Raw genomic sequence first — 17,635 nt, forward strand, 5'->3', positions numbered from 1 at the left:
TTTGTCCCATTTACTGTAGGGCTACCAGACAGTTCCTGGCCAGTGACATAACTACGCTAAATGGTTTTGCTTACCCTTCTTTTCTAGTAGTATATTCTGTCCACAGTAGCTTCCCTTCAACAGAGACCAAGTTGACAAGCAGCTGTGTCCTCATTCAGTGTACTTCACAAGCAGAATATTTTCCTTTCCAGAGGCAAAGTGTGTTCACCTACATTAATTGGCCATGATCCTTTCTTGACCAGAGGACATATACTGACGTCCAGTCCCATTTTCTAATCTTTTAAGACACAAAGCAGCATAATACTGTCATGGTAGTACACAGCTGAAATTTTGATACATGTGCTTGTATTGTCAGAGGTTTCTGCTTGAGCTTGGCAAGATTCTTGTTTCTAAACATTTGAACATTCATGTTTTAAGTGCTATCTGTTTGTATCAATTTTGGGTTTTTTATGAATGTGTGGGGAAATACATTTTTTAGTTTATTGGTATCACCTTAGTGACTATCCATTCTCAAAAGGATAGAGAGTTTATTGGATAGGAGATGGTGGTACCTTAATTTTGATAAAGAATGACTATTTTTTTTTTCATTTCAGTAAATCACTTGCAGGGTATTGCTAAGAGTATAATACTTTCAATGCTCCATCTCAACCCATCTAATTTTAATTGCTCTCTTATTAAAATGTTAAAGTCTCTCTGTGTATTTATATGTCTTCATATGAAGTGTTATAAAGCAGTTATTCTAAAACTATACAGAAACTGTACTTTTCTGTACTAAGTTTAAATTATGATACTACTTTGCAAAGCAGTACTTTGCATTAAATGGAAATGCGTGAAGTAATAGACCCTGAAATGGCTATACAGTCTCTTAAAGTTTTCCATTGTCTGTCAAGGAGTTTTCTGAGTTAGCAGTTCTAGATGTTTTCTCTAACTACTTTGTGTAATCATGCTCTGTTTTAATTGAGAACCTGCCTCTTTCAAAAACTGAGTATGTACAAAGTCTGCTACTAGAATTTATTTTGATGGGCTTTGCAGAACAGGGCTTGAGGATCATAGTGGATTTGAAACATCAGCATACCCTTGCAGCAATAAAGGGCAACTGTATCCTGGACTTGATTTGTAAGATTGCAGTTGGCAGGCCTGGGGAATGAATCCATTGTTCCCTTTTATTTGGCATTTGTAAGATTGTTGTCATACAAGAGCAAGTCTATTGAAGGGCCTCTGAATAGTCACAGGATATAGGCAGAGACACTGAAGAAATTGGGTCTGTTCAGCTTGAAAAAGCAACAAGTTTTCACAGAGATCTTACTGCTATTTACAACTAAATAGAAAATAAAGAGAAGATGGGCATGGATGCTTTCTGGAGGTGCACAGTGATAGCTTGAGAGGCAAAGAACACAAAGCAGAGCATGGCAAATTCTAGTGTTCTGTAAAGAAAGAGTTTTCTGAGTATGAAGTCAGTGGCCAAATACTTGAACAGGTGCCTAACAAAGCTGGGGGATCTTTGTCCTTGGACGTGCTCAAAACTTATCTGGGCAGGCCTTGTGTAACCTGATTTACATCTGCTTTGGCAAGATGTTGGATGACATGACCCATGGAGCTCCCCTCCAACCTTTGTTATTCTTTGACTCTCTGGAAGTAGTTCAGCTTCCATTTTGCACAGTGTTGCCTCTGCCCTATGTACTTGGCTTAAAAAATATATTGTTGTGACTGGATGAGTGGAGTGCAGAAAAGAATCTGAAGACGACCATTGCCTTGAAGTTCTAATAGTGCCTATGGGAGTTGGCTGGAAAGAAGGCAGTTGCAGTATAAGACTGGTTCCTTAATCAGCATATCTGGTGGAGACTGCAGCAATGAGGAAGTGAATTGAGGCCTCACCACCTTTTCAGCCTAAATGGCCTTTCACAGCTTGCCAGTTGTTTTAGGTCTTGTGTAAATGGTGTTATCTGTGCAAATCCAAAGGACAGTTGTAATAAAGAAGTCGGTCTTCCTGAGAACAAAGAAAAGAAGATTCTTTCCAATCTCCCATATCTATCTGAAATTTTACCTTTTCAATACCAGTATCAACCTTTTCTTCTTGTTCATTTCAGGGTGCCTGAAAGGTGCACTGAATACAGATATGATGCTTCTAGAAAATTACACTTGGTATGTTTAAATATTTCTATGATGCAGTGTAGAACTTAAAGGTGAAAATTACTGGGGTAAAAAAAAAAAGCACAACCAAAACCAGCAAAAGAAGACATGCAACATTTTAGAGCTATAGAGGAAGAAGAGTTGTCTGGCAAAAAGATTTGTTGTGTCCTGTAATAAAAACATATTTGAAAAAAAGTATTTATGAACAAGTGAAAACTTGAGCTAAGTTAAAATAATTAAAATCTCCTTATAAAATGAAGGCTCAGTGGGGGTTGGTCTCTTCTCCCAGATAATCAGCAATAGAACAAGAGGACACATTCTCAAGTTGTGCCGGGGGAGGTATAGGCTGGAAGTTATGAGGAAGTTGTTGACAGAGAGAGTGGTTGGCATTGGAATGGGCTGCCCAGGGAGGTGGTGGAGTCATTATCTCTGGAGATGTTCAAGTAAAGACTGAATGAGGCACTTAGTGCCATGGTCTAGTTGATTGCAGGTCTGGATGCTAGGTTAGACTGAATGATCTTGGAGGTGTCTACCAACCTGGTTAATTCTATGATTCTGTGGTTCTGTGTATTGATAATAAGATTTTTGGGAGAAGATGCAGGTATGTATGTATTTTAATCAGTAAATTTCCAGAGTAGGATAACAAACCTCTCAATAGTTTTCTGGATGTCTCCAACAAAGCAGAACAATAATGCAGCTTCTCAAAGTAGGGACTTAACTGCAGCAAACGTAACTGTTGATATCCAGTTATGAGTATTGAATACTTAAATACACAACGGTTTACTTCCCTAGGTACAGCATAGTCGTAGGTGTTGTGGCACCACTGTACAGGCAACAGTTTGAGCACATACAAGGTCTTTTATTTCTTTAGTTCTGCCTCATAACACTCACCTTTTTTTACCAGTTAAGAAGATTACATAGTGTGTCATAGGAACAAAAATGTTTTCAGGCACTTTCTAAAATAGGACTTTTTTCACCCAGTGTTTTGTTTTCTTTGACTGTTTTTCTTTTTCTTTTAGCCTACAGTGTAAGGATTTTTTTCATTGTAATCATGCAATCTGTGCTTCAGAAGTGCTAAGGTTTTTCTTTAACTCTGCTCTGTTATCTTTATCTTTCCTATAAATTACAAAGCTCTTGGAACCTTAGCAATTCTACTGACGTAGTAGGTGTATACTGTGTTAATGCATAATTTTAACAAGTCGTGATGAAATTTCATTATATTTTATTTTTTTATATTAAACTGGTATGCAAATGAGGTGCAATTTCAAAATTAAACATGACTTCAGTTCAGTCATTGGAAGTAGACCCAAAGCTACATTATTTCACAGTTATTAGAAAGTAAGATTACTGTTTCTAATAGCTACTGATGCATGGATCTTGTATTTATTTCTCTGCTGGAATATATGCTTTACAGAATTTCATCTATACCTAGATAAGCCATGTGATCTTTAATTTACAGTAGCCCCATGCTATAAGCATGCTTATTGAGTAGCAGTAAATACAAATAATTTTCTACAAGCATTCTCATGTTTTTTTTTCACCCCCTGGGGGTACTTGTTGATTTGTTTGAAGTACCAGAGGGATGCAAAATAGTCTCTTGATACTTTATCTAACAACATTCCTAGTTAATTTTATATAGTTGTCTGAACATGATGAACAATAAAGTGGAATAGATGATCTAAGAAACATTTTTCTTTGTGTCTTCTGCTTTTAAGTTTTTTTCATTTTCATAGCTGAAATATTCAGCTTGGTTTAGATTAATCAGGAGCAAAAGGAGACTGCTGGCATTGCACCCCAGAGTAACAATTTGAGCACCACTTATGGTTATATCCTTGTTCTCCAATAATCACGTTTATTGCAGTGATACAGCAACTTATATGATGCCAACTTGGAAGAGGTGTGCATAGCTAGCTTAGTTAAGATTGGTACACGTGGAAGGCACAGATAGGCTTAAGGTTCTGTGTGAGGTATAGATTAAACTTATATAAACAACTTGTAGGGTCAACCTCCTGCAGCCAGCAGACCCTGCCTCCTGCAGCTGCACGTGGGGGGGTTTGCTTCACCGTCTTAGTTCCTGCCTCTGGGATGGACTCAAGGACACTCTGCAGCACGGGTTGCTCATGTTTGTCAATTCATGTCCTCTGTTAGCAAGAAATCCACCCACAGGAAACATAAAATTAAAAAAAGTGATGAGCTTGTTTCGTAGAAGCCTGTGTTAGGTGTGAGCAGATCAGAGATCTGACGAACTAAAAAAAGAGGTAGAAAGACTAAGAACTATAAGAGACTGTGAAAGGGAAATTGACTATTTCCATAATCTAATCTCTATGAAACCTGAACTAATATTAACTCTTAGTGGAGCAGGGGGTCCGATATCCTCCCTTCAGCAACTGGGAGCAAATAGAGCAGGTGTGCTACTTTAAGGAGCACACTGCCTGTAGTGCACTTGCAGAATAGGTATGAGGCTCTGCAGGAGGAACAGGTCATCAGCAAGGATAATGAGGACTCAAAAAGCCCAGAAACTGCACCAAAGACAGGTTGCCTCAGGCCAGCCACTAAACACAATCTTGAAAAGAAACCTCAAAAGGTCATTGTTATAGGACATTCCCTACTGAAGGGAGCAGAGGGTGCAACGGTTCTGCACGTTCCAGCACCTCAGCATCTCTCTTGAACTGAGGGGCCCAGAACTGGACATTTAACAAGGCCAAGTGCAGGGTTCTGCGCTTTGGCCACAGCAACCCCAAGCAGTGCTACAGGCTGGAGACTGAGTGGCTGGAAAGCAGCCACGAGGAGAGGGACCTGGGAGTACTGATAGATAGTAGGCTGAAGATGAGCCAGCAGTGTGCCCAGGTGGCCAAGAGAGCCAATGGCATCCTCGCCTGCATCAGAAACAGTGTGGCCAGTAGGACAAGGGAGGTTATTCTTCCCCTGTACTCAGTGCTGGTCAGGCCAATGAAGCAATTGAATTTAAGATCCTCAGGGCAACCAGAAGGATGTATTCTAAGCTTATGACTCTAGACCTTAGGTGTGCAGACTTGGATTGTTTCATGGATCTGCTGGCCAAAGTATCATGGGACGAAGCCCTAGAGGGAAGAGGGGCTCAGGGCAGCTGGTCAGTATTCCAGGATCACCTCCTCTGTGTCCAGGAGCAATGCATACCAACAAAAAAGAAAGCAGAGAAGAATGCTAGGAGGCCTGGCTGGCTAAGCAAGATGTTCCTGAACATGCTGTCACACAAAAAGAAACTCTACAAGGAGTGGAAGAAAGGACAGCTGGAATGGGGGGGCTATAAGGAAGCTGCCCAAGCAGCTAGAGATCTGGTTAGGAAAGTTTGAATTGAATCTAGCCAGGGAGGTCAAAGGGGACACCAAGAATTTCTACAGGTGTATTAATGGTGAAAAGAAGCCTAGGGAAGGTGTGGGCCCCCTCAGCAAGGAAACAGGTGAAATGGTCACAAGTGACATGGAAAAGGCTGAGGTTCTCAACTACTCCTTTACCTCAATCTTTGCTGCAAAGGCCTCCAGCCACACTCCTGGAGTCATGGAAGATAATGGCAGGGGCTGGAAGGAAGAGCTGCCCATCATACGTGAAGATCAGGTTTGTAAGAACCTGAAAGTGCTCAAGTCTATGGGACCCAATCAGATACACCCATGGGTGCTGAGGGAACTGGCAGATGAGGTTGCTAAACCCCTCTCTATTCTATTTCAAAAGTCATGGCAGTCTGCTGCAGTCCCCACTGACTGGAAAAGGGGAAACATAACTCCCATTTTCAAAAATGGTTGGAAGGAGGAGCCAGGGAATTTCAGGCCAGTCATCTGTGTCCAGTAAGATCATGGAGCAGATTCTCCTGGAGGCACTACTGATGACAGGAGAATAGTGAAGAGGTGATTAGCTACAATCAGTATGGCTTCACCAAGGGCAAATCCTGCCTGACAAACCTGGTGGCCTTCTATGAACAGGTGGTTCTGGCGGACGAGAAGCTCAACATGCGCCAGCAGTGTGCACTTGCAGCCTGGAGGGCCAGCCAGATCCTGGGCTGCATCAGGAGAAGTGTGGCCAGCAGGTTGAGGGAGGTGATTCTCCCCTTGTACTTCACTCTGGTGAGACCGCACCTGAAGTACTGTATTCAGTTCTGGAGCCCCCATTACAAGAGGGATGTAGACATACTGGAGTGTGTCCAGAGAAGGGCCACGAGGATGATCAGAGGGCTGGAGTACCTCTCCTATGAGGACAGACTGAAAGAGTTTGGGCTGTTCAGTCTGGAGAAGAGGAGGCTGTGAGGTGGCCTTATTGTGGCCTTCCAGTATCTGAAGGGGGCCTACAAAAAAGCTGGAGAGAGACTTTTCAGGTAGTGACAGGACTAGGAGAAATGGAACAAAGATGGAGGTGGGGAGATTGAGGAGGAAGTTGTTCAGCATGAGAGTGGTGAGAATCTGGAATGGGTTGCCCACAGAGGTGGTTGAGGCCTCATCCCTGGAGGTGTTTATGTCAGGCTGGATGAGGCTCTGTCCAGCCTGATCTAGGGTAGAGTGTCCCTGCCCATGGCAGGGGGATCAGAACTAGATGATTCCTGTGGTCATTTCCAAGACTGACTGATTCTCTGGTTCTATGATTTTATGATTCTGTGATTCTAAGCCCACTATGCTCTGCCAAAATTAAGTGCTTGCGATGGATTATGCAAAATTATTAATACGTATTAATTTTGATATCCAGGTGAAGATTGTTAATAACTAGGAAAACTGGTTACTAACATTAAATCTCACCAAAAAACTTATTCACAAGGCTCAAAATGAACAGTTTGGAAATTTATACATGCAGGGAACAGGCAAAACTGGATCACTTATTTCTTAAAGTGTCAAACACAAACATTATAGTGGAAGAGAAGATTCCTGCAGTTGATTGTACTGTGTGCAGTTAATTATATCACTTATCCACAAGAGGACACAGGAAGCACCTTTCTGCTTATGGCAGAAGACAATGAATTAAAAGAGGCTTTGAAGTATTCACTCACAAAATATTATCAGACAGTACCTGAAGCACATGGAGGGGTTGCTCTCAGTTGTCTCAAAGCTATTAGAGGCTTTGGAGTTTCCCAGGCTCTTTTCTCAGAAGCTGGGAGTCTATACCGTAGTCTCTGACCTGGTTCCTCTTGATTCCCAATTCAGCAGAAGCCTTGCAGAGGGGGTAGGCAGAATGCAATGTGCAGTCTTGGCACACTGTCATGCTGGCTATGCAGGCCAATCGTGTTCCTGGTGTGGAGTGTCCTGGCAAATTCAGGAAGCAATGAGGCAGCAGCAGCACACACAGCAGGAACAAACAGAATGGCAGAGCACGGCAGAGCACACTGCGTTTACCTGCGTATTTCTTTTATCAGTGTGGGCCGAGACTCATGGGGCTTTGGACTTAGATTAGCCATTCAGAATGGCACTTTGCCAAGATTGACCACTTTAGGTGAAGCCAGGGTTTTCATTTTCCTTTCCTGTGATTGCTTCTCTCCAGCACAGAAGGAGGGGAAGCAGGGAAACATGCCTGGGCAAGCCAGGGCGTGGGTAAGCCCATTTTTGGCCTATCAGACCTGCCACAACAGTGCTGACTTTGTATTCTGAAAGATGGTTGTGCAGACAGCAAGCAATCTCTGATCTGCAGATAATGTGTCAAATGTCTTAGTTGTCTGTGTCCTCTGGCTGCATTGTGTGTCGTTAAAAAATCCATGTGCCAGTACCTTGCTGCCAACTCTTGCAGTACAACTAGATCATAATCTTTTCTCACTTATAATCCGTGTTACAGCTTTGGACTGGAGAGAGAAAAGATTAGTTTCACTGCATTTTTTTCTGTATGTCCCGAGTTATAACAGCTGATAAGCTACTGAAGCTCCTTCTGTCAATATTCTGTTAAACTCTGTGGATATTTTATTTCTGATTGCACTAGGACCAGCATTTCATATCTAGGGTGCAATCATATACAACAGCAGTAGTGGTTGCCTGGTAATACAAATTCTGAAGCAAATGCAGGGGCACTAAAGAAAATGCTACAGATAAAAAACCCATAACAACCAATGACTTTCTTTAATTTCCTAAACCATACAATGGTCATAGATTTTGTTTCCAGTGATACATAGAGGCCAAAAATGCCTAAGAATATATATAAAAAAGGATGACAACTTATAATCCACTTGCTGACTAGTGGTTAATAACTATCTGCAGGATCAGAAGAACATTTATGGGTTGATTTTTAGTAATATTTGGAAATTAATATTTTTTAGAGGCTGTCTTGAAATAGCTTCTTTTTGTAGAATTTAACGTGGTACTGTAGTGAGCTTCTTCACGTAAGTCACTATTTTTGCCAAGACACAGAAATACTTTTGAGAGAAATAGTACTCCAAATTGTTACTAAAATCCAGCTGTAGTGAACTCAGCTTGTGCTTATTTTCAGAAATCTCTACATCAGAAAGCAGTGTTGCTGTGTTTAGTTCATGATCGTGTTAGGGACTGGAGTTTTGTTTTGTAAATATTACTCTTTTTGAGGGAAACAATATCAAAGTCTTTATATAAGGATGCATAAAAATTACTACGAAAGCTATCAATGAGCTTTTAAAATGCTGTCATCCAGTTCCCTCAGACTTAGCTTTTAAAATCTGTTCTGTTTATGTATTTGCAGCCCACTAATACTGAAGAGCTATTCTGCGATTGTGAAATTAATTTCCAGCAGAATGTTTTTCATTTAGGAGGGAAAAAAAGATCATTTCACCATCTAGAAAATTACAGTATATTGTTCTGTCCTATATTCTTAATCTTCAGTTGTATAAACAGTTTGAGTTATCCTGCACTTCATTTTGCATCTGAATCTCTGGTTAAGATTGATCTTCAGCTTCTCCTGTTGTCTCTTGTTTGCAGTAATATCTAGCAAACATTTAGTCTAAATGGTGTTCTTCTTAGCTACCTAGAGTGTTGAATTTGCTTTAGATGGTGGGAACAGCTGTAGTCCCAGGCTTCTGAAAAGTTGTCAGCTGGGCACTGGATTAGCATGACTGTATTTTAGTAAGTGTGTTCAAGGTATCTCAGGCTTGTTAATTTCACAAGTAGGAAGCTTACATACCTATGCAAAACAGGTTTGCCTATAGATGCTTAGGTTCTATCCATGGCTCAAGATCGGTTCCGTTCTATACAATTCCTTCATTTTAACAAAATGATAAAAGTGACACTTCAGGCAAAGGTGAGTAAAGAAGAAAACCTCAGTCTTTAGTGTTTCTCATAATTCTCCTTTGGTCACACCTTCAGTGTCTTGTTTTGGTTGGTAGTTTTTTGGGTTGGTTTTGTTGGTTTTGGTTGGGTTTGGTTGGGGATTCTTGCTTTGTTTTTGTTTTATTTTTTCACATCTATATTGTCCTTTCTCAAAATATGTCACCATACGATAAAAATTAATATTAACATGGGGGGGAAAAAGGTGAAAATTTGAATTTAAATTCATATGATCTAAAGAACTAAGTGAGAGGCTGAGAACAGGAAGGACTTTTAAAGGAGTTATTGGTGACTGGATGTTTTTGCTGTCTACAACTACCTGGAAGGAGGCTGTAGCCAGGTGGGGGTTGGTCTCTTCTGCCAGGCAACCAGCAACAGAACAAGGGGACACAGTCTCAAGTTGTGCTGGGGGAGGTATAGGCTGGATGTTAGGAGGAAGTTCTTCCCAGAGACAGTGATTGGCATTGGAATGAGCTGCCCAGGGAGGTGGTGGAGTCACCATCCCTGGAGGTGTTCAAGAAAAGACTGGATGAGGCACTTAGTGCCATGGTCTAGTTGATTGGGCAGGGCTGGGTGCTAGGTTGGGCTGGATGATCTTGGAGGTCTCTTCCAACCTAGCTGATTCTATGATTATTAGTTAGAAGCTAAGGAGAGAAAGAATTCCCAGTATGGATCAGACAGCAGACAGAGTTCAGTTAATTACTTATGGCTAATATGTATCTTGCTATCTAGCCCATCTGATGTTCCAAAACTCTGTGCAAAGACATTTTTATCATTTGCTGTGCTTTTGTTCTGTGTATTCTGGCCTTTAAAATAAAATCTGGTGGATTAACTATTTTACTTACAGGTTTTCTCATTTCTGAATCAGGCCATGGTGCCTGATACAGTTCTGCAAACTGAATTTACCAGTACATCTGGCTTTATTTGTGTGTATGTGTACTTTCCATAATTCATGCCGAAGTTTGAAATTTGTTGTAAAGCTGAGGTAAAACTGCATCATTCGTTTCAGTGTTGGGTTTTTTTTTTTACAAAGGACACAGCATCTTAAAGTAATAGGAAATGTATTATTTATCAGTCTTGCTTCTTTTCATGCTCTCTGAAAGAAGACTGATTTGCAGAATTTTTCTGGTATTCTGTAGTCTTAGATTTTTTTATCCCTGCATATGCAGTAATTTTGTTTTTCTCAGTTCATATCCATGATCTTGATATTTTTGATTCCTCAAGAGTGCAGCACAAAAGACTAAAGTGTGTTTTGAGTTAACTGATCTAACAGCCACCTTCCTTGTGTTTGGCAGAGGTGGGTTCATCCCATGGTTAGAACATGAGAAGTTATTTTACTTTCTTCATATGACTTGAAGTCTGGGTTCACACAATTACATATGACCAAACAGCATTCCATTTAAATATGAGTAAATCTCAAGTTATTCTACTTTTCATAAGTATTACAGTGATTGTGCACCACCAATGAGAAAATAAGTATACAGTTAAAAGTGATTTGACAGATTATTCAGTTGTTTTTTTCCTAGTACTTTAAAATTACTGGAAAGTACTATGAGAAATAACTTTTCTTGTAATATGTCAGCTTGTATAATATGATCTTGTTAAGATGTGCTGGAAAAGAACAGAGAGGACAATCTCTTTTACAGGGAGGGATGAAGATTTGGTTTAATTCCTCTATGTTTGGACATTCCATTTAATATGTTACATTCACCAGGGCAATTAAAAAGGAATTTAAGGCCCTGGGGAGATTGATAGATGGGGCGGGAGCACAGGTGATGTTCTGCTCAGTTCCCTCTGTGGCAAGGGAGTTCACGGAGAGGAACAGCAGAACCTACAATATCAACAGCTGGCTCAAGGAATGGTGTGAGCGGTGACACTTTGGGTTCTTTGACCGCGGGGGAACTTTACTGTGCCGGACCTGCTTGATCCTGATGGGGTGCAGTTGTCTAGGAGGGGCAGGAGAGTCCTGGCACTGGAGTTGGCAGGGCTCATTAGGAGGGCTTTAAACTAGATCTGAAGGGGGTGGGTGAGGCAATTACTCTCTCTCAGAAGGAGAGAGTGGGAAGGAAACTAGGGACAATTGGGGAATCGAGAGCCCAGCTGAAGTGCATCTACACCAATGCACGCAGCTTGGGTAACAAGCAGGAGGAACTGGAAGTCCTGGTCCACCAGGGTGACTATGATATAGTTGCCATTTCAGAAACTTGGTGGGATGACAGGCATGACTAGGCTGCTATACTGGGGGTATATAACCTCTTCAGGAGAGACAGGCAAGGGAGAGGAGGAGGAGGGGTAGCCCTGTATATTAGGGAGTCACTCCATGCCACTGAGCTTGAGGTGAGGGACGAAGGGGTTGAGAGCTTGTGGGTTGAAATCAGAGGGAGGACTAACAAATCTGACATCCTGGTTGCAGTCTGTTATAGACCATCCAACCAGGATGAAGAAACAGATGAGATATTTTACAAACAGCTGGAGGCTGTCTCAAGATCAGATCTTGTCCTTGTGGGCGACTTTAACCTGCCAGATATCTGCTGGGAACTTAATTCAGCAGAGAGGAGGCAGTCCAGGAGATTTCTAGAGTGCATGGAGGACAGCTTCATGTCCCAGCTGCTAAGTGAGCCTACTAGGGGTCAAGCTCAGCTTGACCTGCTGCTGTCCAACAGAGAAGGGCTGGTAGGAGATGTGACAGTGGGAGGCTGCCTGGGGTGTAATGATCATAAGATAGTGGAGTTTTCAATATGCAGGGAGGTAGGGAGGCACTCCAACAAAACCTACACCTTGGACTTTTGGAGGGCAAACTTCAGTTTGCTCAAGAAACTTATTTCCAAAGTCCCCTGGGCAGCAGCCCTTGAGAACAAAGGGGTCCAGGATGGTTGGACCTACTTTAAACAGAAGCTCTTGAAGGCACAGGAGCTGGCAGTTCCCATGTGCCGAAAGATGAGCCGGCGGGGAAGGCAACCAGCCTGGATGAGCAAACAGCTCCTGAAGGAATTGGGGGGAAAAAAGAGGGTGTATCGCCTCTGGAAGGAGGGGAAGGCTTCTCCTGACGTGTTTAAGGAGGTAGCCAGATTATGCAGGAGAAAAATTAGAGAGGCTAAGGCTCAGCTAGAACTTAGGCTGCCACTTCTGTGACAGTTAACAAAAAGCACTTTTATAAATTTATCAGTGCTAAAAAGAAGGGCAAGAAGAGCCTCCACTGCTTACTGGACCAGGAGGGGAACACTATAACTGATGATGAAGAAAAGGCTGAGGTCCTGAATGCCTTCTTTGCCTCAGTTTTCAACAGTAAGGAGGGAGGAGTTCAGGGCAAGTGGCCTCTTGAACTGGGGGATGGGGTCGGGGAGCAGTGTGTTGCCCTGGAAATTCATGAAGAATTAGTTCAGGACCTGCTGAGCCACCTGGACACCCACAAGTCCATGGGACCAGAGGGGATCCATCCCAGGGTGCTGAGAGAGCTGGCAGCTGAGCTGGCCAAGCTGCTCTCCATCATTTTCCAGCAGTCCTGGCTCACTGGAGAGGTCCCAGGAGACTGGAAAATGGCCAACGTGGTCCCCATCCACAAGAAGGGTGGGATGGAGGAACCTGGGAACTACAGACCTGTCAGCCTGACCTCAGTGCCAGGGAAACTGATGGAGCAGGTTATCTTGGGGGTGCTAAGAGTGCACCTGAGGGATGGCAAAGGGCTCAGGTCCAGCCAGCATGGGTTTAGGAAGGGCAGATCCTGCCTCTCCAACCTGATCTCCTCCTATGATCAGGTGACCCACTTGGTGGATGTGGAGAGGCCTGTGGATGTGGTCTATCTGGACTTCAGCAAGGCCTTTGACACTGTCCCCCACAGCAAACTGCTGGCTAAGCTGTCAGCCCATGGCTTGGATGGCAACACTCTGTGCTGGGTTAGGAACTGGCTGGAGGGCTGGACCCAGAGAGTGGTGGTGAATGGTGCCACACCCAGCTGGCAGCCAGTCACTAGTGGTGTCCCTCAGGGATCAGTGCTGGGCCCCATCCTCTTTAACATCTTCATAGATGATCTGGATGAGGGCATGGAGTCAGTCATCAGCAAGTTTGCAGATGACACTAAGCTGGGGGCAGATGTGGCTGGGTTGGAGGGCAGAAGGGCTCTGCAGTAGGACCTTGACCGCCTGGACAGATGGGCAGAGTCCAATGGGATGGGATTCAATAGCTCCAAGTGCAGGGTGCTGCACTTTGGCCACAACAACCCCATGCAGAGATACAGGCTGGGATCAGAGTGGCTGGAGAGCAGCCAAACAGAGAGGGATCTGGGGGTGCTGATTGATACCCGCCTGAACATGAGCCAGCAGTGTGCCCAGGTGGCCAAGAGAGCCAGTGGCATCCTGGCCTGCATCAGGAATGGTGTGGTCAGCAGGAGCAGGGAGATCATTCTGCCCCTGGACTCTGCACTGGTCAGACCACACCTTGAGTACTGTGTTCAGTTCTGGGCCCCCCAGTTGAGGAGGGACATTGAGATGCTTGAGCGTGTCCAGAGAAGGGCGACGAGGCTGGTGAGAGGCCTTGAGCACAGCCCTACGAGGAGAGGCTGAGGGAGCTGGGATTGTTTAGCCTGGAGAAGAGGAGGCTCAGGGGTGACCTTATTGCTGTCTACAACTACCTGAAGGGTGGTTGTGGCCAGGAGGAGGTTGCTCTCTTCTCTCAGGTGGCCAGCACCAGAACGAGAGGACACAGCCTCAGGCTGTGCCAGGGGAAATTTAGGCTTGAGGTGAGGAGAAAGTTCTTCACTGAGAGAGTCATTGGACACTGGAATGGGCTGCCCGGGGAGGTGGTGGAGTCGCCGTCCCTGGGGCTGTTCAAGGCAAGATTGGACGTGGCACTTGGTGCCATGGTCTAGCCTTGGGCACTGTGGTAAAGGGTTGGACTTGATGGTCTGTGAGGTCTCTTCCAACCCTGATGATACTGTGATACTGTTTGATTTCCTGTATTCATGACTGCTTTTTTTTTTTTTTTTTTTTTGTACTCATAGGCACAGAATTACATTTCATACTTTTTCTTCTTACTTTATGCTGACTGGTGTATTTCTGTGTACATATTTGTGAAAAGTCATTCAAGAAGAGCTGTCTATTGCTGTGTAGGTGCTTTAATTCAGTGTCTAGACATTGCATGTGATAGATTTCAATTATTTCAGGAATTCTCATTTTACTTGATTCCAACTGTGTATTGTCTGTATCTATCTATCTATCTATCTATCTATCTATCTATCTATCTATCTATCTATAGAATCATAGAATCAACCAGGTTGGAAGAGACCTCCCAAGATCATCCAGTCTAACCTATCCCCCCACCCTATCCAGTCAACTAGACCATATATACACATATATACACATACATACAGTGGACCAAAAGGTTAACTTGCCTGTTGCCCCCAACACAGATGGGAGGAAAAAAACCCCAACCCTCTGGTTTGAGATAAAGAGAGTTGAGCAAAAGAGATAATACTAATAACAAAATGCACAGTCACCTTAGCTAATAATACAATGCACATTTAGCTTAGCCTATTCACAGAAAGAGGAATGCAGTGTAAAGCAGGAAAGCAGTATCATAATGCAGAAAACTAGGGAACTAGCTAATTCCTGCCTGTCTTGCTGCCATTCCCAGAGGAAAGAGGGAACTTCCAAAACCCAGAACCCAAAAGCAGCGATTGAACAGGGAAGCCTCTCTGCTACAGTCTGAACCTCAAGCTCCATCCAGCACTTTCATGTTGAAGCCGGCTATGAGGCAGGATGGTTTTAAATAGCAGCAGCAAATACTCAACCCATGACAGTTAGTTGGATTAAAAGAAAATAGCTTCATGCACTGAATAGGACTACACAATGAGATATCAGTGAAGTCTCTGAAACATTTCTTTTGTCAGCAAAGTAATGTCACCTCTTACTAGCCTAGTCAGAATGAGTTGAGTTCTGTTCCTTCTAGCTAATAAGACAAGGAGCAACGGCTACAAACTGGTACATAGAAGGTTTCACCTCAGCATGAGGAGAAACTCCTTTACATTGAGAGTGGCAGAGTACTGGATCAGGCTGCCCAGAGAGATTGTGGAGTATCCTCTTTTGGAGACTTTCAAAACACACCTGGATGCATTCCTGTGCGAACTACCCTAGGGGATCCTGCCTAGGCAGGGAGGTTGGACTTCATGATCTCTGGAGGTCCGTTTCAACATTTAAAGTTCTGTGATTTTATGATTCTGTGAGTCTTGCAGTTAAGTTTTGCAGAAGGTTGTGTGGGTTCTTCGATGTATCCGTCTTAAAAGAAGCAGGTTAATTTTTAAAGTTCATGGAATTTTAAACTTTTCATAGCTACCTTCATACATATTCTTACTATAACAGTAGATCATGCTCACATTATTGCAAAATAAGTAAAAAGACTGTCTATTAATTAGAGTGTTACTGAGTTACCTCATAATTCATAAATGCTCATATTTCACCATGCATATTGCAAATTATGAAATGTAATCAGTGAAGCACAACTGATTTTTTAGCCCTTGAGATAGTGGAGATAACTCAGTGGAGTTAGGGTAAAGCAGTAAGTACTCTGTTTCTTTTGCTTCTACAGAAATGTATCTTCTGCAGACAGAGAATTAAGAGGATTTCTGGTGCCTGCATACAGTGTTCATATGGACGCTGCCCAGCCTCTTTTCATGTCACCTGTGCCCATGCTGCAGGAGTGCTGATGGAACCTCATGACTGGCCGTATGTTGTCTACATCACATGTTTCAGGCACAGGTTCAACCAAAATGTGGTAAGGAATTTGTTTCCTTATTTGTTAAAAAATCAAAATGCAGAATTAAAGTACATTTCTAGAGAAAAAGAAGAAAGGATTCGCGCGGCCGCGGGAAGCCAGCGGAGGCGGGAGGGTCGGGGTACTGACGAGTTGACTCAGTATCAGCTTGCTGCATGTAGTACAGTATGCTTTATTGAGGCAGTACAGAGGCTTATATGCTACTTGGAAGAGGTGTGCACAACTAACTTAGTTTGAGATTGGTACAAGTGGAAAGTACAGATTGGCAGCATTATGTTAACAGCCTGCAGAATCAACCTCCTGGGTTGGCTTACCTGGCCCCTTGCTTCTGGCACTCCACCTCCTGCAGCTGTGTGCAGGGGGTGCCACCCACTGTCTGGCGTCTTGCCTTGAGATGGACTCAAGGACGCTTCCCAGCCCATGTTTATCAGCTCATGTCCTGTTAGCAAGAAAATGCTCCCCCACACACTATGTGTTACAATAGCTCCACCTTCGTATTTCCTTACACAGCAAGCTGTTAGATCTTCAAGTTTTTTCCTTGTGCTGTAACCTGGGAGAAATGGTACTTTACATGCCTAACACATTAGAGTCATCAATGAATGCTTTGTTTTGACAGCCAGAACATATCTTTGAACTCTCTGTTTTGTTAACCTGGAGTGTATGACAGACACCCAGATCACAGTGTCTTGCAAATACTCACAGATAGTGTGAGGTAAAGGATATGGTATATGTTAAGTTCTGTTTTCTGCAGCCAAGTAGTGTCTTGCAAATATCCAATTACCATTATTTTGTCATCTGGCAAAGTAACACTGGTGTCTCATGAAAATTTGTGTTACTAATGTGCTTTTTTTATTTCTTGACGGTGCTGAGGAGGACCCTTTGATTTTAGATGATACACATGAAGAATTAATGTAATGCCTTTTGTTTGAATGAATTTGTATTATTTAAGAAAGAATTCTTGCCATTTATCTGGGTCTTTTAGAAAACTGAATTTTGTTTCCTATACAACTAGCAGGACTTAGTGTAGTCTTGTTAGGGAAATAGCTTCATAAATTAGTCAGAAATTTGCAAGTTGTGAGCTTTTCATCTTCTTTATACATTTGAAGTGCAAAAAATTAACCAGGTAATGTCTGTATAATCAATGTCTTTCTCTCAAGAGATTATCAGTGGATGCCAGGTATTAATGATGACAAGACTAGTGAAGAGCAACATTTTCTTCTGCAAGTAGCAAATTGTAATGCTTCCCAACTTCCCAATCAACCCTGAGTGTTCAGTCCACTGGTGATTCTTACAGAGGGGAACCAATTGTGAGTCACTGTTAAAAAGCTCTGCAGAAGCGTTAAGCTTTTAAAGGATTTTTATCTTACAAAATAAATTAATGAGTGAAACCAGGTTTCATTTCCTTCAAATATTTTTGAAGAAAATAAGCTTGGTTTGAAAAACAAACCAACCTCCATCTGTACAGGCAACTTATGAGACTTTCTTGGCTTCCTTGGAAGGCAGCA

General features: G+C 42.8%; 1 protein-coding gene across 1 annotated transcript in view; it reads left to right on the plus strand.

Annotated features, from left to right (window-relative positions):
* The window catches only part of KDM4C (lysine demethylase 4C), a 330,384-nt gene that overhangs the window by 274,442 nt on the left and 38,307 nt on the right, over positions 1 to 17,635 (plus strand). Inside the window, exon 18 of the mRNA XM_064176762.1 lies at positions 15,945 to 16,130. Coding sequence (XP_064032832.1) covers positions 15,945 to 16,130 — 186 coding nt within the window. The remainder of the gene's footprint in view (positions 1 to 15,944; positions 16,131 to 17,635) is intronic.

Source organism: Pogoniulus pusillus, chromosome Z (genome assembly GCF_015220805.1).
Source record: "Pogoniulus pusillus isolate bPogPus1 chromosome Z, bPogPus1.pri, whole genome shotgun sequence".
Taxonomy (NCBI): domain Eukaryota; kingdom Metazoa; phylum Chordata; class Aves; order Piciformes; family Lybiidae; genus Pogoniulus; species Pogoniulus pusillus.